General features: G+C 35.1%; 1 protein-coding gene across 1 annotated transcript in view; it reads left to right on the top strand.

The window, feature by feature from the left end:
- The first annotated feature begins 12,166 nt into the window (after positions 1–12,166).
- The window catches only part of LOC121382898, a 54,157-nt gene continuing 42,418 nt past the window's right edge, over positions 12,167–23,905 (top strand). Inside the window, exons 1-2 of the mRNA XM_041512580.1 lie at positions 12,167–12,442; positions 16,044–16,197. Coding sequence (XP_041368514.1) covers positions 12,196–12,442; positions 16,044–16,197 — 401 coding nt within the window. The 5' untranslated portion in view covers positions 12,167–12,195. The remainder of the gene's footprint in view (positions 12,443–16,043; positions 16,198–23,905) is intronic.

The raw sequence follows: 23,905 nt of genomic DNA, 5'->3' as shown, positions 1-23,905 counted from the left end.
TTACAAGTTATATTTTGTCCAGTAATTAAGAAAGCGTTTCAGAATAGTCAAGTGATATATCGCATACTAAACGCTTGTTTGTTTTCCTTAACGACACCACTAGGACACATTAATTGTGTCGCATACTGCACAGTTTGGTAATGGAACACCATCCACCAACAATAGAGACATATTTCAGAAAAGTAAAATTTTGATTAAACTAAAAATAAAAATAATACATTAAACTCCACCTAGAGTTAGTGACTGGATTGCTCTGGTACAATAATCCTCTGGAGCATACGTCATCAACCAACAGAGAAATATTTCTGTTTAATTAACTAGAAATTTAACATTTGAAATTTAAGTCTTCTCCTAGAGTTTTGATTGGATAGTTTAAAAACTCAGTTCACAATTCCATGTGAATTAATATTTATTTTAAAATATATGTATTTATAAATTGTATTTTGAAAAGTTTGAATTTTTATTAATTTAAAACATATAAGTAGCAAATTAACTTTAAGAATTTTAAAGTATGTTGTCTCCTGTAGGTTTGATTGGATAGTTCAAGAACTCGATAAAATAATTATCAGGGACAGTCGTCACAAACGTCAGTGAGATATTTGTTACATTTTAAATTTATTGTGAATTTTTGTTAAATTTTAAAATTGTAAATATAAATTTCCATTGAAACTTCTAGAGGTTTGATAGGATTGTTCTGAAACAATATAACTATTTTCAGTGTAAGTCTTTGCAAACTAATAGATATATATTTTGTCAATTTAATAATTTTGAATTAATATTATTTGAGTAGTAGTAGTAATAGTAGTAGTAGTAGTAGTAGTAGTAGTAGTAGTACTAGTAGTAGTCAACTTTTGCTAGTTTTAGAGTTTTGAACGGATAGCTCTCAAATGTTTTACTATGATTCTCACGGGGAATTTTTACAAAGTAGTAAATAGATATTTTAGAAATTGTTAATTTCTTAACCTAGAAGATTTTAAAGTTTATCTTCTCCTACAGGTTTGAATTGATAGTTCTGAAACATGTATACTTAATCTCTGGGACAGCCTTCACTGTCTAATACTGGACATGTTGATTTTGTGAATTTCTATTAAATTTAGAAATTCTAAATAGATATTTAATATTGAAAAATTAACAATCAATCTTGTCTTAATTTTTAGTTATTTTAAAAAATAAATTGGATATAAAATTTAAATTGAACGTTTCAAAGTTCTTCTAGAGTTGTGACCGGATAGATCTAAAAACTGATACTAAAACGAAACATTTTTCTTTTTGAATGGAAATGACGTCAAGTTAAGCAACGTCATGTTGGATATCTAAACTAGTATATAACGGTTTTTGCTGTTGTTGTTGTTGTTTTTTGTTTTTTGTGTTGTTGTTTTTTTTTTTGTTGTGTTTTTTTTTTGGGGGGGGGGAGGGAGGGTGTCAGAACGCTGAACAACTTTCAATATAAACATTCTATTGAAGTGTTTTTGTTGGATGCCTATGAATGCAAACTTTAGTTATGGAATCCCACCGTAATACGTTTGTATAAATGCCACCGTATTAATTCACATTTATTTTGCATCTAATTTGCAAAGTTATCAAGTTATGAAAGTTTGTGATCTGAAAAACATAACATACTTTGATTACAGTGGATATGCTACTTATTATTGCATAGCATAGCATAGCATAGCATAGCATAGCATAGCATAGCCATGCCATGCTATACCATACTATACTATACTATACTATACTGTATATAAAGGTTATTGCCAGAGTGTTTTTCAGTATCGTCAGTAACATATATTAGGAATACAAATTGTATTATGCGAGCCTCCGATATATGATATTGATAATACCGAAACACACGAAGGTAATAATATCTTTATCATATAATATCAGTCTTAATACAGCGTGTTTTTTAAACTGTACATGCAACTTTAATTCCTGTCAGCCATTACTAGATATTCACATGGCATAAGAATATGTTACGCAGTGTGTGTGTGTGTGTGTGTGGGGGGGGGGGGGGGTTGTTTTTTTAAAATGCAAATGACGTCAAACTTGACTGTCGTCATTTTGGATATCTTTACATAACAATAAACTAGTGCTTAACGTTTTTTGTTTTCTGAACGCTGGCCAGCTTTCATTGTACCGTTGCTATTTAGATGTTTTTGAATGATGACTATGGATACATACGTCTATTATGTAGTGTCACCGTAGTACATTTCCTTAAATGTCAATAACAGTGCTGTGACCTCGATTAATTTACATCTAATTTGTTAAGTTATCAAATTCTGAAAGTATGTGATCTGAAATACATCACATACTTGAATTACACCCGATATGCTAGCTAATATATATATATATATATATATATATGTATGTATGTATGTATGTATATATGTATGTATATATGTATGTATATATGTATATATATATATATATATATATATATATATATATATATTTATATATATATAATATGATATGATATATGCTATGATATATGATGTGATGTGATGTGATGTGATGTGATGTGGTGTGGTGTGGTGTGGTGTGATGTTATGTATGTATGTATGTATGTATGTGTGTATGCATGTATGCATCTATGTATATATAATTCACTTAGTAGTATACGAAGAGATGTTCCATTCTGAATTTAATATGTTTCGTATCATTTTATTTTTGCAGGAATGTGTGTTACCGGAGAAAATGTTATTTTGTCACTGTACGAGTATGTACATACAGGACGTGGTATGCGTAAGTAATTTGTTTAGTTCTGCAGTTCTGAAGTCTAGATAAAAACAGGTATGGTAAGGAATATTTGCCACATCCAAATCCACCTACTTTTTATAATGCATTCCGTGACCACAACCCCACTATGTATGTTATATAAATACAGAAACGACATCTTTTTTTTCTCACAAAGTATGCATATTATATAAATAGTGAAGAGTAAAGTTTCCACGGTATTTCCAAACCCCATCCCCTCTATGATTATCACACAGATACTTAACGACAAAATGTTTCAAAGTATTTCAAGAAGTTTGTAAAATAATAATACCTTAAATTGTTTGCTACCGTTTCACATTCATGGGCTTGGAGGTGTACAGTTTAATGATTATCACCAGGAAAACCTATATACAAAATATGCAACCCGTCCATTAAAAGATTCAACAGTTATAATACCTGAACAAGGTTAATGATTAACTTTATAATAAAATTATGAACTATGAGCTCTCTGGTTTAAATTTAGTTTTTGCTTACTTTGTATAACCAATAACTAATAAAATATTGTTCCTACTTTTTTCTCTATACGAAAACAAGGACACCTCATTCTACATCACTTTTAGTACGTGCACTATTATACACATCCTCTGTATAATACAGAGGATGTGTAAAAATCATACGGAATACGTCACTATTTAAGAGAAGTATCACTTGTTTCATTTTCCTTTTAGTCAAAAAGCAATTTTAATGCAAGATTTCCAATAAGTTGTACAAAATTGAAATAGCGTTTATTGGAGACGAAAGCATACGTAATGTCATTTCGTGATATTTGATTACAACGTGAAAAAACAGGTTGTGTTTATTATAAAGTTAACAATAAAAATAACCTTACACTCGGATCATGTTCGTCGCCCTGATATAAAGGGAGTGCATTGGAAGGCTCGGATGTTGTGTTATGAATGTCATCCTTGAGAATAATCATCACTTATAATCAAGTACAACAACTTGTCCAAACTCAAAATATCAATGACCTTTCTTTGTATTCAGCTTCAGTTAGCTAAGAAGTGTGCATTTGCAACAGTATTACTTGTTGAATTGGTATGACAGCTACTTTACAAAATAACCAAAAGCCCCCTTAATTAGTTCTGAGTATCACCACCTTATTCTGGATATGTATTTTAAGAATGTGCAAGGTACTAAACATGAAAGCCGTACATTAAATACTTCAATAGTTGAAAGCAATGAGGTGCTATAAGTACTAAAGCGCCAAATCGTCGTTACTTACCCTTATGAGCGCTTTGAAATGGTAAGCTTGTTTTACGTTCTACATCAGGTTAGATATTCCTAAAGTACTATTAACAATATTAAACATAAATATACTCACCCTTGCGTCATGATATAAATGCATTTAGCTATTTTACACATCGATTAAATTAAGGATTTAAATGTCAGCTGATTGTTAAAGTAAAAAACACGTTAGCTGAGATTTCATAAAGTTTAGGAACAACGGTTTTATTTTTTCTATGGATATACGATTTATTTTGTATTATTTCCCTATTTTATTGTAACTATGCATATGTAAAACACACATATATATATATACATAGCCAGCGTGTATATAATCACTTCTGAAAAAAAGGTCACCAACCAGGCATGATGTAGCTAAAACGTGCTTTAGAATTAAAACCCTTTTTGTTTTTTGTAAAACCTTCCCACTAAACTTTAGTATGTTTTCTTAAATAAACATGTTGATTATATACATAGCAATGAAATATACAGATCTACAGAAACCAAAATTTCCACCGGAACAAATATGTCGTGGCTTCACGTATTTTCGATAGGATAATCGAAGAATATTAACAAAAAGCGAAATAAAGTGTCAAAAATTAAGAAATATGTATATAATAGTTAATAAATACACCATTTCATGGTGTTTTTTCGAATAAGATTATATGTCAACTCGTGATGTGTGAAAACTATATTTTCACTCATAGCACAGTATATGGGAGAATTTGAAAAAGTAGTTTATTTTTATCAGCTGGCAATCAAGCACCACTGTGACGAAACAATTGCGTTGAAACTTTCTCAATGTGATACTAAAAAAGGACACCAATATAAATTAATATTATTATAGCATTAAAAATATACTAACCATGATACCATTATTAGTAGGTTGTATTTTAGTCAGAGACTAAATTTATTTTTTTACCTCAAGATATTTTTACCTCTCATCCAGACGCCCCGCAGTTCACACATCACTCGTTGATATAAAAATCGTATTCAGAAAAAAAACCCACACCTTGAAACAGCCTCTATAGATGAATTTTCCAAGAACAAAATATGCACATATCAATATTACTCATAAAACCCAATGCCATCAAAATGTTTAAAACGTTGTTACTATTATGCACTAGTAATCAATATGCAGCTACCACCCATTGCCACCCATGGGACAGGAGGGTCAGCTACATATGTACGGTGTGGTGTGTATGTAGGCCTATGTTTTATATATTTATAATTATATTAGTTCATTGATCATGGTATTAAACACTATGTTAAATGTTTTCCATACCAGTTGTTGTGGGTGGACCTATAGAAGAGAAGAACGATATAGATACGTCCCGCACTGCTGTAATGGTTGGAATGGGACACCAGGAAATCCAGCAAACTGCGTTGTAGGTAAGACGTGTTTATATTAATTTACAAGTAATGAATCGGACACAAAAATATATTAAAAAAAACATTTATAGGGGTGTAAAACATTTTATTAATACTATTACTATGGCATTATGCCAAATAACCTCTTACCAGTTCAAAAGTTCGAAACTTTAAAGATATTATGTACTACGTATATATCTGAATCGTGTTACATATACTAATAGAAAGAAGTAAGGGAACGCATAAATAGTAACAGCAAATATTGACGGCAACCCTCATTATACCTACAATGAAAGTAATATTTATCAGCTGTGTGTGCACTGATTTTCATGTGATTTATTTTTTCGAATCCCTTAATACAAAGACGACTCATGCCAAGACATAAGCATGAGTTGTATGCATGAGTATTAAAAGAACATTCCTGAGTTTGCTGCATTGTAAAATGTTTCCGACTAATAAAATATTTCTAGAATTAAACTTACATATTAAACATATTTTCTCGTTTAGAATATCAGTGTCTGTATATTCAATGTGTTTCTGGTCGTCTTAATATTTGTAAGAAGCCCAACTGGATTTTGTCTCAGGAATTAGGAATTAAAATAAAATTTAACCTAGTACAAATATTAGAACGATCAGAAACATGTTTAATATACATCCACTAATATTTTATGCAGACAAATATAGCTGATATGTAATTAAAATCGTTAAAAAGTCTCCGTTTGTCGATAACATAGTAAAAATTGCTGGAAAAATCAGGAATATCCCTTTAACAATACAATACAATATAATATACTGTATAATATATATATATATATATATATATATATATATATATATATATATATATATATATATATATATATATATATATATATATATATCCGCGTCATAAGCGTATTAATAGTAATTTAATGAACTGCATGGACCATCGGAAACATGACGATCAAAATACAAAATCATGCTATATGACTTCAAACAGAGAACGGTACAATGACCACTTGTTCAATAATTTGTTAATAATATGTTTTGCTAAGATATATTCTTTTTCTATTTGCATATTTCTTTAACTTCGATCTTAAAACAGGTAATATGTATTTCATTTCTTTGCATTTTGGATTTATAAATAACAAATTTGGCTGAAACTATTTTTAAAATAAAAAATACTGTCTGTTTTAATGTTTTCTTTACGATTGATGGAGAGCTGTAGGTTAAATATATGAGTACAAGACTTTAGTAGCCAGTTTTTTAAATAAAATAACTATTCCAAACATTGTGAACCTCATTACATTAAAACAAGAGGTTAATAATAGATTATTTGCTGTCGTGACATAAAGTACACGACTCGCTGTCAATATATAAACAAACGTATATTGGTAGTCAGAGTTCTGTGTAATATTCTATATTGAAACCATCTTAATTTTATATCACGTGTTGTCTGAAATCGCTTTATTTTGGACCATCTGAAATCTGAAAGAAAATGATACTTCCACTTTCATATAGCTGTTATTGGCACTTCCGCTATAATTTCGATCCTTTCGCCACAGCAAAGTTGTCTTTGAACCGGTGAATCGTCTAAAAGAATGTTTGTCTGGACCTTTTAAGTTTTCATTAAGATATGCTTCAAGTCCTGAACGCCTTTCAAATTTATGTACGACAGACATTCAAATGCCATTTGTAGAACGTAAATAGTTTGTGTACTTGAAAGTACATGTTATTCCTGCATATCTGATGATGTGGTAAAATACAAAATAATTTTAATCCTTTTACCTTTATGTCTAAATTGAAAGCAACCAATTACGAAAACAAAACCAATCCTCTGATCTGTATGTTAAGTTGTCTTACTTCTCTCCTGACGCATATATTGTCATTTACATTTATTGTTTTTCAGTTGCGAAATGCTCAGATTACTAGACATGTCTTTTTGTGCATTTTTGTGTTTGGTTCACTTGAGCCAAACGTGGATACGACCGACTAGTGAATAATGATCTTTATCAATATTCCAGCCATCTGTCGTCCAAACTGCAGAAACGGGGGAGTCTGCGATAGGCCTGGTCACTGTAAATGTCCTGCTGGTCGTGACGGATACAGATGTGATGGACGTGAGTATCTACACTAGAATACAATAAGATAAAAGGTAAACACAATATCTGAACTGCCATTTCATATTGCAAGTGACAAGATGTGTGAATACACATTAGTAAGAATGTCAAGAGATACGCTATGATATCAGCCAGCATTACTAACATCTATTATTATATCAATACTAATGTAACATAAACCCTAATCATTGGCAATAGTAATAAAAAAAAAAAAAAAAAATTACAACCGAAAGTCTAAATTTCACGAATGTCGAATGAATTCCGTGTTTTGCATGCAAGCTACCGTCAAGCCACATGGTTACATCCGGAGAAATGTTTAGGTTACCTACGTTTGGATGGATTTAAAGAAATAAATGAATACCCCCACCACCACCACCACCAAAAACAACCAACCCGTTTGGCGTCGAGTAAATATACTTAAAGGAGAGGACAATTAAGGCATTTCGCCTGGTATGCATATTAAACGATATATAATGCACATTATTGCTTAATATCAACACGTATAATCGTATAGTTAATTAATAAAACGGTCAAATGTGACGGCTATTATATATAACGGGCGCAGCCATTTTGTACCATCTCAGTGAGTACGCCCTCTGGCGAGCTGGTGGTTACGTAATACTTAACGCGTAACATCAGGAATGAGCATTAGAACTAGAGAAACACAATCTACCTGGTTTTTGCGGGATGATAAATAGTCATACATTGCAATGTTCTGTAATAATACACATCCCAGTAAGCCAGCAATAAGTATATCCAGCACTATATATATTATTTTTCAATACAAAATAAAATACCATTGTCAAAGTGGTTACACAACAAGTCGAAACAATTAACAATTGCATTAATCTACGTACTGAAATGATACACATAGTGTTTTCTTAGTTAACTTGTATATGCTGTTAGTTGCTTCTACCTGTGATTCCTGATTGGCAGGTGTGTATTTGATTGGTAACCAGACGAGCCAATTAATTGACGCTGTCTAGTCACAAAAATACATACCGGTATTGTGGTCGCCCCTAAAATTGTAATGGACATGGTTTATTACTGTAAATAGTTCTGTAAAACTATTGATTAAGTAGACTTTTCCATCTAAAACCACAGAACTGACCAATTACCTAGTTCCAAATTATCACATGGGTATCGTGGGTTGTCGTTTTTGCTCCAACGTAGCATATCAATAGGCCTAATAGTGTACATTTTTTCTTTGGATTATTAAACAGAGAAAAATACTATAACCTCATTTTGTTCCGTTAATGCAGCTTGAAATATATTTAGTTAAATAGTTTATTATATTAGTACGTCATTTATGCTGTTTTACAAGTCAGGTTGGTCAAAGAGAAGCGCCTTGTCGAAAATTACTGCTTTTGTTTACACTGTACATACAGGAGATGGTCAGGAGCTGACGTCACTTCGCCCCAAGCTATCCCCCCGGACGTCACAAAAAAGAAAAAAACAAAATGGCTGCCCCCAGTTAGCAGGAATAATCATGGTTTTTTATTAACTCTAAAATTACGCGTTTTTCATTACCTAAAGTGTCAGTATGTGTTGGTGGTCCGGGTATGCATCTTTCCAACACATAAAGCTCTTGTTTGAGTTGACCCTACCTTTAACAAAAAAGAAATACATATTGGTGAAATGCATTACAACATAATATTGTACATTATCGCAATAGAACTATTGTGAGTGCTTGGTTCTCACGTCAACACATATTGCACGTACATGCTGTGTTGGAATGCTGTTGATGAAAGTTTGTTTTGTTTAAAGACATCACTAGAGTACACTGATTTATTAATCATCGGCTAATGGTTGTAAAACATCTGGTAATTTGTGATATAATCTGAGAGAGGAAACTGCTACATTTTCACATTAGAATCAAGGGATCCTTTATATGCACATCCAACAGACAAGATAGCACATACCACGACATTTGATATACCAGTCATGGTACACTGGCTGGAACGAGAAATAGCCCAACGGGCTCACCGACAGGGATCGATCCCAAACCGACTGTGCACCACAACGAGTGCTTTACAACTAGACTGCGTCCCGCCCTGTTGTTGATGACGTCATGAGTTCACGGACAGAACAAATGCACGATCTCCAAATTTTGGGAAAGTTTAAATCGAATACATACAGAGGTTCGGTACAAATAACGTGCAAAACATTCCTTTTAACCATGCCACAGTTGAACCCAGATGACCATGACAGATATGTTGGGATGCTTCTAGCATGTATCAGTATCTGTGATGTTGTCAGTCGTTTTAATGTGACAAGAGCGACTGTACAGAGACTTGTCTATTGACTAAACGTCACTGGGTCCACCGACGACCGTCCTCGCAGTGGTAGGCCACGAGTTACTTCGACTGTGCAGGATCGGTATATCCGAACCACTACCATCCGAAAACAATTTCAACCAATCATGTCTTGTTTTAGCCACGACTGGTACATGTATATTAAATGTTGTGGCATGTACTACCCCATCTATGGGATGGTGCATATAAAAGAGCCCTTGCTTGTAATGGGAAAATGTATCAGCTATCCTCTCTTAAACTATATGTCAGAATTATCATCCAATAGCCGATGATTATAGTCTAACAGGTAGACGGCTTTAGTCTTAATTTTGGTAAGGAAGGTTTAAAAGGCTTACTTTATGTAAACCGTGGTGCCGATTCCAAAACAAATAGCCCTTATTGACCTCACTTAAGACAAATTGCCATGAACATATGGTGTTACCATTCATTATCAAATAAGCTCTGAATATATTACAGTACTATTTTGTGGTCTAGATCTTACCAAAGAATAATAATCTCATCACTGTGGCCAACATTTGGCCAACTTTTACCCATTTGTGGTTCAAAATGGTTATTTGCCATAGGAATACTAATTTCATTGTATTCATGGATAGTAGGCCTATATAAACGCTAACGAAAAATCTCATTTATAAATCCAAATTACAAATTGGCATTTTATTGCTATCAGCGATCAATAAATATACAAAATAACTTACAAAATAACAAAATCTTATATTTTAAGGTAAAACATCAAATCACGTGATGGTGATGATGATCAATCAGCCTATCAATAGTACCACTGTGCACGTGCTGAACAAATCGAATAAACCGTTTCAATTTCTGCAAATTGTGGAATTAAAATCACGATGGAATTAGCAAAATCTGCAAAAAAAAAATTTTTTTTAACAAACATGAATTTAGAAGATCATATTAATAACAAAATACCATTACACCAGCCATTGTATTGTGAAAGAACAAATAAAACATTCAACATTTATTTCACAAAGTGTACTAATAATGTTTGTCACGGATTTGAACGTAGCACCAATGCTCCGATGTCTCTTCTAATAAAGATCACTAACTGAATCTGGCCATGATAGCGTGCGGCTAAAATCACTTATGTTTTAATATGTACTTTATTAGTGTTGTTCTGTGTACTCATTGTGCATTATTTGGGCTAAAATTGAATTTTGCTCAACATGAAACGCTATTTTGTCTTTTCTGTCTACATTTGGCTTCATAAATTAGATTTTAATGACATATTACATGCTAATGATATCAAGTACAATTGCATTACTATTCCAATGGAAATAACTAGGCCTGGCCAATGTGTGGCTAAATGTTATCAAACGTTTGGCCACATTGTTATTCTTTGGCTAGATCTTGTCACAAAATAGTATTGAAAAATATTCACAAGCATATACTAGATACAGTATTAGACCGTCCTTATAAAAAAAATAATAAACAACAAAAAAACAAAAACAACAACAACTGAATTTGACCATCTTTGGTCAAAATGGCAATTTTGTCTTACGTGGATCAGTAAGACTGCTTTTTTTTTCTTCTTCTTCTTTTTTTTTTAATCAGCACCCCGTTTTACATAAAGTAGGCTTGTCAAACCGACTTTACCAAAAATTCTGATTAAAGTAATCTGCCTCTTGGAGTATCAATCTGCTCTAGTGATGTCAAAACCGTTAACTTTTTAACTTTATTTTTCAGTGACTTGTTCACATCTGACTGCGTGTTACCCTGGCATGTGTGAACGAAACCCGGGTGGAACCTCCACCACCTGTATCTGTGAGGGTGGATTTTGGGGAGGCAGGTGTATCAACAGTGAGTTCGATCATTTATTTATTTTCATGCATTTAGGGCGGCATTTAGCTCAGTTGGTAGAGTGCTTGAGTCGTAGGTGAACCAGTTCTATGATTGGGTCTTTTCCATACCAACCACGACTGGTACATTATTATTATTATTATTATTATACAAGTACGTGATATTTTTCAGATCATATACTTTCAGAATTTGATAACTTTGCAAATTAGATGTAAATTAATCGAGGTTGCGGCACTACGTTTATTGACATTGGCGATACCGACAAACTCCCCCTCTCTCTCTCTCTCTCTCTCTCTCTCTCTCTCTCTCTCTCTCTCTCTCTCTCTCTCTCTCTCTCTCTCTCTCTCTCTCTCATATGATATTTTATGATATTATATTATATTTACATTATATTATATTTTCGAAATTGTACACTCTTCGTATATAATACCCGTACCCTATCCCCCATTTGGGTGTACGTACTTTATGAATAACCCCTATTAATTACATTTTGGAAAATAACTACCCCACATATTATTATTATTATTATTATTATTATCATGTTAATCATCATTACAGTGCAGGATAAATTAGCTCCTGCTATCAACGCTATCAGGGCGAGAATGTCATTCTGGATGAGAGGCATAGCTAATCCGATGGAGAAATATGCCCTCTTCGTGGACTCAACCAATCAAACAGAGACTGATTTTATCTGGACAAACCGGGCTATGTTCAACTGGATCAACGTGACAGCTGTCAGTCAGTACGTGGGTGAAGATCCGCCTCCTAAACCAGTTTGGATAAGACAGGCACAGTTCGGCATCGTTGAAGCAGAAGTCAACATTTTACTGATTAAAGAGTCCTTCCTAGGTACCAGTTCCTTTTTTTTTTAAATTGTTTATTTCATGAATTGCCACATTTACAGATCACACACTATATGCATGTCGTGTGGCTATATAGCATTATTAATAATTGCATTGACATACTACAATAATAATTATACATATGAAAAACAAAAACATATACATATATACATTATGTAACATATATTAATATATTTATTTAATATACACACCAATAAGTTATAGACAGTTCAATGGTGTTCTACATTGGACAATTCATGAATATGAGCAAAACAAAAATTATAACAGTGGGATAGAAAAGGAGGAGAGGAAGGATAAAGAGGAGGAACGAATAGTTTTTATTCTAATGATGGGTGTTTCGAAGGTGAAATGTAAGTTTGCTAGTACTTGTCGTATTTGACGGTGTACAATGAGTTGAATACAAAAGGAGAACAAAACTGCCATTAAATGACTACAGATGTAAATTATCCCCATTTACTAGTGAACTGGTCTTCTTTTCCACACAATATGAATGTTTCAATATATCTGTGATACTTTGATATATACTCTTCAAAAAAAGAAACGCAAAAGGGTACAAATGGGTTATAACTCCGATTTTATGTTTCCTACCGGTTCATGCTTTGTGAATATAAGGTCATTGCATGTCCCAAACACATTCCCACGGTTACATTCGATAAAACGCAGCTACTGTACAATAAAGTTCCAAAATGTGAATATTCGCAAAAACGCAGCCACGTGCAAACCATGTCACCACTGCACGTGCGTTGTCTGCACGTGCAACATGAACACCGACAGTATAAAAGTGCAGGGTGTTCGCTTGCCTGGCCTCTGTATCTGGCCGACAGTTGACAATCCAGGACATGCCACGTCTCAGTGAACCGCAGAGAAACAATGCCATCGGCCGACTAGACGCAGGCGAATCCAGAACGGCCGTTGCCAGGGCATTCCATGTGTCCCCAAGCACCATCTCCAGACTGTGGGACCGTTACCAGCAACATGGATCAACACGTGACCTCCCTAGATCCGGTCGACCACGGGTCACTACCCCCGGGCAGGACCGCTATATCCGGGTACGCCACCTTCGGGAACGATTGACTACTGCCACCTCCACAGCCGCAGCAATACCAGGTTTGCGCAGGATATCCGACCAGACCGTACGGAACCGCCTACGTGAGGTAGGAATTCGTGCCAGACGTCCAGTTCGAGGTGTCATCTTAACACCACAACACCGTCGACTCCGACTGCAGTGGTGCCAGATTCATCGACAATGGCCTCAACTGCGATGGAGACAGGTGTGGTTCAGTGACGAGTCCCGATTTCTGCTCCGACGTCATGATGGAAGATGTCGCGTGTATAGGCGTCGTGGTGAACGTTATGCGGCAAACTGCGTGCAGGAAGTGGACAGATTCGGCGGGGGTAGTGTCATGGTGTGGGCAGCCATCTCACACACTGGCAGAACTGACCTGGTCCACGTGCAGGGCAACCTGAATGCACAGGGCTACATTGACCAGATCCTCCGGCCACACATCGTTCCAGTTATGGCCAACGCCAACGCAGTGTTCCAACATGACAACGCCAGACCTCACACAGCACGTCTCACAACGGCTTTCCTACAGAACAACAACATTAATGTCCTTCCTTGGCCATCGATATCACCGGATTTGAACCCAATTGAGCATCTATGGGACGAGTTGGACCGACGCCTCCGACAGCGACAACCACAGCCCCAGACCTTGCCCGAGCTGGCAGCAGCCTTGCAGGCCGAGTGGGCCACCATCCCCCGGGACGTCATCCGTACTCTGGTTGCTTCAATGGGCAGGCGGTGCCAGGCAGTTGTCAACACACGCGGAGGCCACACCCGGTATTGACTCCAGATGACCTTGACCTTGGTGGTGTGTCCTATCACTTACTCACAATGGACTAGAGTGAATTGTGAACAATCCTGCAACATTTGGTAATTATCGGACTCACCATTCAATAATTAAATCAATTCTCCAAATGTTACAACAATGTGGTTTTGCGTTTCTTCTTTTGAAGAGTATATTTACAACTTCAATAAACTTTAACTATATACAAGTATAAATGTACAGTTTCTCTATTAAAAATGAATGGTGTAATAATATTAAGTGTGGACCTCCAAATAGTATCACTGGCGTAGCCAGGATTTTATATTGGTGCGTGTGTGTGGGAGGAGGGGGGGGGGGGGGAGAAGCCACTCTGTGTACTTATGTATGTATGCATGCATGCTTTTATAAAACGTAATAGCTTTTTTAAAAAGGTTTGATTCGGGGCATGGTCCTGTGCCTCTCTCCCCCCCCCCCCCCCCCCCTTCGCTACGACACTGAATAGTTCATACAAATTGAAGGTAGTACCTGTTTAAATAGAACACGTGAATACAAATATGTACACAAAAAGTAAAATTAGCAAACAATATTGTGGGTGGACTTCATCAATCAAGTTATTTATAGTCCAGTCAATTTACTGAAAAAATAGGCAAACTTAAAAAATAATTGCAAACGAAATTATGTTGATTGTGATGAATACAGGAGTGATTGCAGAATAACGTATGAAAAATATAGAAAGATCGAAGTAGGGGAACATTCTTAAAGTTGGCTTTGAATAGTGGCTATATGGGAGATATGAAGTCCAGCACTGGCTTTTGAATTGATGGATTAACAAAAAGTATTTTTGAAATAGTGATATACACATGAAACTTGACATTAACATTCTCATTGGGTATCTCTTCAAACATAATTCATGGGCTGCTTAAAATTTCAAAATGGCGTCTATTTTACCAGATGGTCGCCACGTTTTACTACAAAATTCCATTTTCAATATAATAATTGATAGAATTGTCTGATTTTAATCATTTTTAAATTTAAATAATTTTTGTAAATTTAAAAGTATTTTTACTAATATCCTGAAGTGAATTCTGCTATTTGAAATACAAACGTACCTCACTTGTATCAAAATCTGAATGACAAAATGGTATCGCATAGACAAAATTATATGTCTGTACAAGGCAGAGACAAAAAACGCTAAATTGCAAAAGGAATTATTTTGATTGCAACGACTGCATGAGTTATTGCATCAAATACATGATACATGCGCATTAGGCGGTCAAGAATTGACTTCATGAAAGATCTTATACCGAAAACATTTATTACGTATCCAGATTTAAAAGGGGCAGAAATTTCAACTGGTGGGTCTTTAAAATGGGATTTCGGGTCCAAGCCTTGTCAAAGAATATTTTATAAATATATTGCACCATTTTGACAACAACTTAATGGTATTTGATTACCAAAATTGATTGTACATAGTCTATTCAGAGTTTCAGACCCTAGCAACACAATTGTCATCAAGATTGATTTAGGGATTACTAACTGTAATATTAGTACTGAACTTGTGTTAACGTAACATTGTATTATCTGACATTTAAGATCTAATTTTGTATTATTTGACATTTCAGATCTAATTTTGTATCATTTAAGATAAGGGTTAGTCAAAGTAGTATATTCATATTTAAATTTACGAATCTGTTTGGTGTTTTCGTTTGAATTAAATTTGAATTGATGTTTAATATGTCATATCGTTCAATGTATTTTCAGACCAAAACAAGATATTTGTCAGCCAAAATGACACTTTGAAGTGTAACCGGACCTTTACATCTTTGAATATTGGTCCACGATCACCTGCCCCGGATGTAGTAAACTGCAGTATCAGTCTTCCAAATTTCGACAGGCAGCTGGAAAATGGAGACAAGTAACACTATTCTTCTTGTTTTCCATTTTATCATAATCTTATTATAATTCTATTTATATTCTTTATATTCATGAATAAAGTACGTATTCATAAAATCTGGGATCTTTTATCTTCTACCTCCATGAACATCTTTTGATCATTACGACCCTTCCCCATGTACAGACGTACATCGATCTTCCGTGCAGAAAAGTACATTGGATATGTTTAGGGTCTTGGCTTGCATATATTTTACATCCATTAATTTTGAGACATTCAAGAAATAACAGAAGTTAAATTTATTTAAATGTTTTAAACAAACTTGGCGTATGATTGGGATTCAAAAGTCTATATCCTAGAGAACATAACTAGCTTTGTTTTATAACATACTGACGTATGTACGCGGCTGTTAGCAAACCCATGTATGCCCAAACAACTTTTCCCCTCTTGGGGTAAGCACTATATTAAACATAATTATAAAAATATCCCCTGTTAATATGAAACACTATTTGTGTTAGAATTGCAGGGGCGGATTCAGGATTTTTAAAAGGGTGTGGCTCACAAATTATAAAAAGGCAGCTTTGAGAAGGCAAAAGATCCGAGGTTCCCAAGGAAGCGAGATATCTAGGGTGTTTGGGGACATAAACTACCACCACTACACCACCAACCACTACTACTACTACCACCACTACCACAGCCACCCTCTAGGAACATTTTGAAAGGCATTTTTGAGACAATATAGTGTTGTTTTGCTACCGTTCTGTCTGGAAAAAATTTGTGTAATAATTTGTGAATTTTACCAATTATATAATATAATTTAGTAAAACAGTGAATGCAAGTTAGAAAATTCACTTGTATCGATTATGACACCACCGCTGGGATTGTGAACGCGTAGGACAGCTTCCATGAAAGTTTCATCACAATTGAAGAGGGAAATAAGTTTCAGATAACCATTTAGCAAGCTACCTTCATACTCATGATAACGTGATGTAATGAATTTAATATTGTTAATAAAAGGCAACTAACACCATATAACGTCAAAATATTTATTTTTACATTTACAAATGTCATCTTAATTTGGTGACAGGTATATCTTAGTTATGACAGGCACACATTTTGATTAGCATGGCTCACATAATTATTTCCAGGGTTGTAGGACTTAAATGATAAGGGTGCCAAGTACCCGGGACTGTATTTACCAAACAATTTGAATTTTGGCTTACATTTTTTAAACTGACTTAAGTTACCAAGACAAAAACTTAATTTGGTATTTATCAAATGACTTGGGATAAAACGTTCAAACTAAGTCGTTAAAAAACAACGGTGTTAACATAATCACGTGATTACTACTAGCCGAGGATTCCATAGGAATTATTTTTCTTTTAATTAGATGATTTAAATAATTCTTATTAAATTAACAAAACCACATTTTAAAAATTAAATGTTTTAATTCCATAATGTTCTAAAACACATATCAGAGGTCCTAACTTTTCACTCACCAACGTTCCTATTTCCAGCAGGTCATATTTTATTTCTTAGCAAGACATATTTCTAATTTTTAAAAATAATAGGTCATATTTTACTTCCTAATGTCAAGCCCTGCCTTTGTCAGATTTGAGATTAAACTTCAATGAACAAATTATAATGTTCTTTTACTGTCATATAGTAATAAACGGTATAGTATTAGACTTATGTGGTGTTTAAATTACAGACTGTGGTTGAACGAGATTTTGACTTTTGTAAAATAATAATCTGGAATACTATTCAACAAGTATTAGCTCGAAAATGCCCCCCCCCCCCCCCCAAAAAAAAAAAAAAGAAGAAGAAGAAGGTTTTAAAAAATAAAAAGTTGTCCCTTCCTACCTACAGTACCCTAGAGATATTCGGGCAAAATGTGTTAACCCGACACTTTTTAACATGTATTTCCATCATTCAATCAACAAAATTAGTTCTAATCCATGAAAACATGCGTAGTGATCAATTTGCACCCGTATATAGTTGTTTGGCGGTAATGTTAATATGAATAAATATTGCTATCTGGATTCGGGTATGTTTGCTTAATTCGGGCAAAACGCAGCCTGGCCCCCTACACAAATGGGAGCCCATACGCCTATGAGGGCACCAAGACCACTTTTTGTAAAATTTTCAAACCTGTAGGCCTATCATGCTTTTTTTTTTCCTTTGTCATAAACGAAAGCATGTCATTATAAGACTGCAGTCTTTAACAGACGTTTATTGTTTTGAATCCGGTGGTAACCGATCAACTTCCACTACATCCCATTTTCGTACAGTTCACACATCATAAAGAAAATGCTTATTTTTGCTTATTTAGTAAATAACTACATACCAGGCGCTTTGTTGTTAGTCCGCCACGACATGGTGACTAATTGTTGTGTGAAGGGGTGGATCTAATTATACAGTCGTGCTAAAAAAAGAAGAAGATTTTTTTCAAAAGGGCATCTTGTCTGAAGGAAGGGGGGGGGGGGGGGTCAAACACCCCGAACACCCCTATCCTGTATCCGCTACTGAATTGTCACGAAAATAGAGAATACTACACGAGAACCGTTCGACACGAGTTATCTTATGAGAGGTTTTGAAATGTATCAAACGAGCACACGCGAGTTAGATAATTTTTAAAACATGAGTTGTAAGATAAATCGTTTCTATCGGCCACAAGTTTATCATTCTATTTCTCACCCCCTTAAATAGTCATTTTGCATACATTTTAACGGGAAGATACTAAACAAATAGCCTCAAAATTCGGTTGAAATTGTATAAGTTAATGACATCACAGACATAAATGACGTATAAAATGACGTCACCCGTTTATAGTTACTCGGGACACGGGTCATACATCCTTACAAATGCATGTTTGATATAGTTTAATATTACTAAACAATAGGTTGACGTCATCCGTTCATGGTTACTGGGGATACTTGGGACATGACTTCGGAACAACGAAGCACTTGCTTCAGAAGTCATCTCCTGAATTCAACCGATTAAGTTGTGTTTTCTGGTTCCAACCAGTGCACCACAACTGGTCAAAGACCGTGGTATGTGCTTTCCTGTCGGGGGGGAGGGGGGGAGTGCATGCAAAAGTTCCCTTGCTGCATTAGGAAACCAAATGTCTGACATCCAATGATCCTTTAATCAGTGTGTTCTAGTGGTGTCATTAAACAAAACACACGTTGTTTTAATGCACATTAGGAGTAAGAAGAGGTTTAGTTTTTATAAACTATGTTACTCATATAACTTGAATAGAAGGTTTTGCTTGTAGGGTGTATACTACCAAATCAAATCCCATAGACGACAACAGTAACATATGTGGCTAAAACTCCTACCTGCAGTGTATCAATCGACAAAAACACCAAGGATATAAATAAACTATGCTAATGGAAATTAAAGACAATAACCCATATTGGAACATATTATATTTAATATATTTTAAGTTCAGGTTGCCTAGATATATTACGATATCTAAGAGCAGTTGTATATGGCAAGTCAAATACCATGTACAAAGAAATTATTCAAATGTTTACAGTATGAATTATTGGCCAAAACCAACATTTGATTCAAACTCCATTCAGTGATTATTGTCAAGGTCATTGTGAAGTTGCATGGTCGAGTGACAGCTAATACATCAATCAGTATAGTTTAATTAAATCAAATGACAAAATCATAATAATTTTATTATGCACTGAATATGTGCTATATGGTGTATATTACCAACTCAAATCCCATAGACGACAATAGTAACATATGTGGCTAAACTCCTACCTGCAGTGTATCAATCGACATAAACACCATATATATAAATACTACCACCCTCTCCCTTAAAGTGATTAAGAAAAAATAGGGGTCAATCTACTCATTTCAGAGATAACAGGTAGCGGGTATGACTACCCGAGTTAGGTACAAAATGTGAATAGTTGTTGTTACAGGTACCCCATACATGTTTCAAGCACAAGGATACTTGACACAGTAGTACTATACTACTTTCTGACATATTTTCCAGGGTATTCCACCTGTTAGAGATTGGAATCTCTGGATTGATGTTATGTCTGTCGTCTCCCTGCGGGGAACTCAGAACTTCCGCTTTTCTTTTAATAGGGGTGTTTCCCTCAAGTAGACTACGGTTCGAAGTGTTTAAATTATTATGATTTGTTTTGTGTTTAGATAACCGAACCGATCTTTTTGTGTGAGGTGTATCTGGTTTCCTCTCGGTTGTAGTTACAGTATTGTCTAACAACACAGTGGGTTTGAATATTTTATTTCCTATAAGGCTGGTTGCATCTTGCGTGCTTACCTCTGTGTAGCTTCCATTCAAAATGGCTGCGTTGGCTTCTGTGGTTGGCTTGGGAAAATTCGCGCTATGTTGGTTGTTATACCCGGGTATAACCTCTTTATTATCAGTTTGTTTCTCGGGGCTAACGCTTGTTCCGGGTTTGACCAAACCACCGGCGCTCGTTATATTGTCAACTATAGGGGGTTGGAATGGGACACTGGCTTCATTGGAGCCGGCGGACTCAACTAATTTGTCTAAATTACCTGACTCATCAAGGGAGATATTGATAACAAATACCAGGTGGTCCTGATAGCTAGCTGCTGTTGTTGTATTACCTAACTTACCCCTGTCTTCCGTCATCGTGTTGGTTGTTGATTTAGACCCCCGGGTAAATGAAATAAGACAACACAAAATATACGAGCGACTCGCACCTATTTAGACATGCGTTAGGTTGACAAGTATAGGGTGTATACTACCAAATCAAATCCCACAGACGACAATAGTAACATATGCGGCTAAAACTCCTACCTGCAACGTATCAACCGACATAAACGCCACGGATATAAATACTACCACCCCTTACACTTAAAGTGAATCAGAAAAAAAATGGGGGTCAAGCTGCTCGTTTCTGAGATAACGGGTAGCGTCTATGACTACCCTAGTTTCGCACAAAATTCGAGTACTTTTTTTTACAGGTACCCCATACATGTTTCAAGCACAAGGCTACTTGACACATTGGTACTAGATGAAATAAAATTGCACATTTATTTTACCCAGATGAAACTATTATTTTTTACAACCAACACACTCACATTTATAACCAATCACAGGACTTGTGGTGTTCACTTCTCTATCAAAAGTTGGGTGCACTCGAACCTTGACCCAGCCGGAAGTTATTTGGTTTAGTACTACCTGTTAATAAAAACGTGTAAGGAAAAGGTCACAGTTATTTAATATCAGGGTTTGACACATCCACTAGCCCTTGGTCCTGGCTAGTGAATGTTTGTTCTGGGGTAGTGGATATTATCAACTGTATCACTGTATTAGATAGGGCACTAGCCAAAGCTCATGTGGGGGCTAGTGATTTTCTTTAAACATTTGTCAAAAAATGTGTTTATATATATATATATATATATATATATATATATATATATATATATATATATATAAATAAATAAATATATATATATATATATATACACACATTATTTGTGTAACTCTCGTAAGAGGAAAATGTAATACTTCTAAATGTCTTGGACTGCAGAATAAAACGCATTCATTTCCTGAATTTGTCACATTCCGCGCATACATGTTTGTTAGAAGCACGTTGCACAGCACGTGTAGGGGTCACCTGATATTAAGGAGCACGCCAGGTATTGGCGTACACAATACGCGCTACCAGGTTCACACACATCCACTGTACGCAACAAGCGGTACCAGGTTCACACACATCCACTGTACGCATCACGCGGTAGAAGGTTCACACACATCCACTGTACGCAACACGCGGTACCAGGTTGACATACATCCACTGTATGCAACACGCAGTACCAGGTTCACATACAGTAACAGGTAATTATGTTTCAGGTCATCTAAACATTTTTTGGGGAGAATGCCATTCGGATTCCCTTGCATAATTCGTGGCTTTCATGTTACCTTCCACTTCATAATTATAGAATTGTTCTGTCACCTCTTCAAGTGTATTTCTAACTTAAGATAGTAGACGATATTGCTTTGTCGAGAAAACAAATGAGATTGTTGACACTTTATTCCTTTGTATATCGAATTAATAATAATAATAATAATAATAATAATAATAATAAATATAACTGCAAGCGCTAATGACGGAGATTCTCAAGCTAGAATAGCTGTACATTACTCAGATATATTTATAGATTAATGAATTATAGCAATAATTAACACCCACCCACCCACATACACGTACACACTGTCACCTATTACTCATAGTTATATGTTAGTTAATCACAGCAATAATCCCCCACCACCGCAGTCGACATACATACACACACACTGTTACCTATTATTCAGGCATATTTATATGTTATTTAATTACAGCAATAATTACTCACCCCAACCCACATACACGCATATACTATCACCTAACCAACTACCAAATTTTAGCCAAATCGGCCCAGAACTTCATTTACAAACAACAATAATACTTTTAAAAACCCCAGTTAAGACCAGTTACAGCTATTGGTGGCTGACCTCTAACTGACATCTTATTACAGCTCTCGGAATCACGCATGCAGAATGTATTGTGGTTAGGCTATTTCATTAAATGTCATGCCATATTAACAAATAGCGTTGCACATATTTCACACGTTAATAAAGCAGTAAATGATTAATCCTAAGATACATTTTTTTTCTTTCTGTCACCTCCATAGATTTAATGATATAAACTGCAAAAATATGCGTAGTTCTCATTTACAAAATCTATCTGAAAAATTTTTTAAATAAAAAAATGTAAATCGACAGTTGATAACGCTCTAAAGAGTAGATTTCATCAGTGAAAACAATATTGTTGTAACTTCTCGACATACACCGAGTTTCGTGGTTTACAAATGAAAAACAACCGCCTGAAATGGGACGAACTTATCATTAGATCTCCCAATTCCCCCGGAAGCAAGCAGCAGATTAATTCAATATTTTTTTACACTTGTATGTAGATGGACAGTAGAAATTAAATCTAGAATATTTTGGTTTTTACCTATAAATTTAATAGAAACTGACATACAATCCGACATTCACGATAGACCAATACACAAAACCTATACTCACCATTTTTTAATACAATCAATTTCCCTGGTGGGCCTAACTACCTACAAAATATCATATTATATGGGCCCGCAACGTTTCTTACAAAATGACAAAACAGACGGCACAAAAAATAGTTTTAATACACACAAAAAATAAAAAATAAAACCCCCCAAAAAACAAAAAAAATCGATTAAGGCCAATACACATAACCTATACACATATTTTTTTAATACAATCAATCCCCCCGAAGTACCCAACTACCTACCAAATTTCAGCTAAATTGTCCCAGAACCATTCTCACAAGATGACACAACAGAGGCGAAAAATTAATTAAAGCAGTCGGGTCTGTGCGCTCGCACGTACGTCACACATCTCTCTCTCTCTCTCTCTCTCTCTCTCTCTCTCTCTCTCTCTCTCTCTCTCTCTCTCTCTCTCTCTCTCTCCGACCCATGGATAGCACTTAAAGCAGTCAGGGCTATGCACTCGCACGTCACAGACCCTCTCTCCCTGCTTCCCTCAACCCCCTCTCTCCTTCCCTCTACCCTTCTCTCTTTCCCATGTGTATATTATAGACTTGTATCATATTTCACATGATAATAAAGCAGTCACTTATCAGTCGTATCAAATAAATTTTATTTCTTTTACCTTTAGAGATTTAAAGATATA

The sequence above is a fragment of the Gigantopelta aegis genome, chromosome 10 (genome assembly GCF_016097555.1).
Source record: "Gigantopelta aegis isolate Gae_Host chromosome 10, Gae_host_genome, whole genome shotgun sequence".
Taxonomy (NCBI): domain Eukaryota; kingdom Metazoa; phylum Mollusca; class Gastropoda; order Neomphalida; family Peltospiridae; genus Gigantopelta; species Gigantopelta aegis.
Note: the sequence above shows the minus strand (reverse complement) of the source record. Positions and strands in the feature narration are given on the sequence as shown.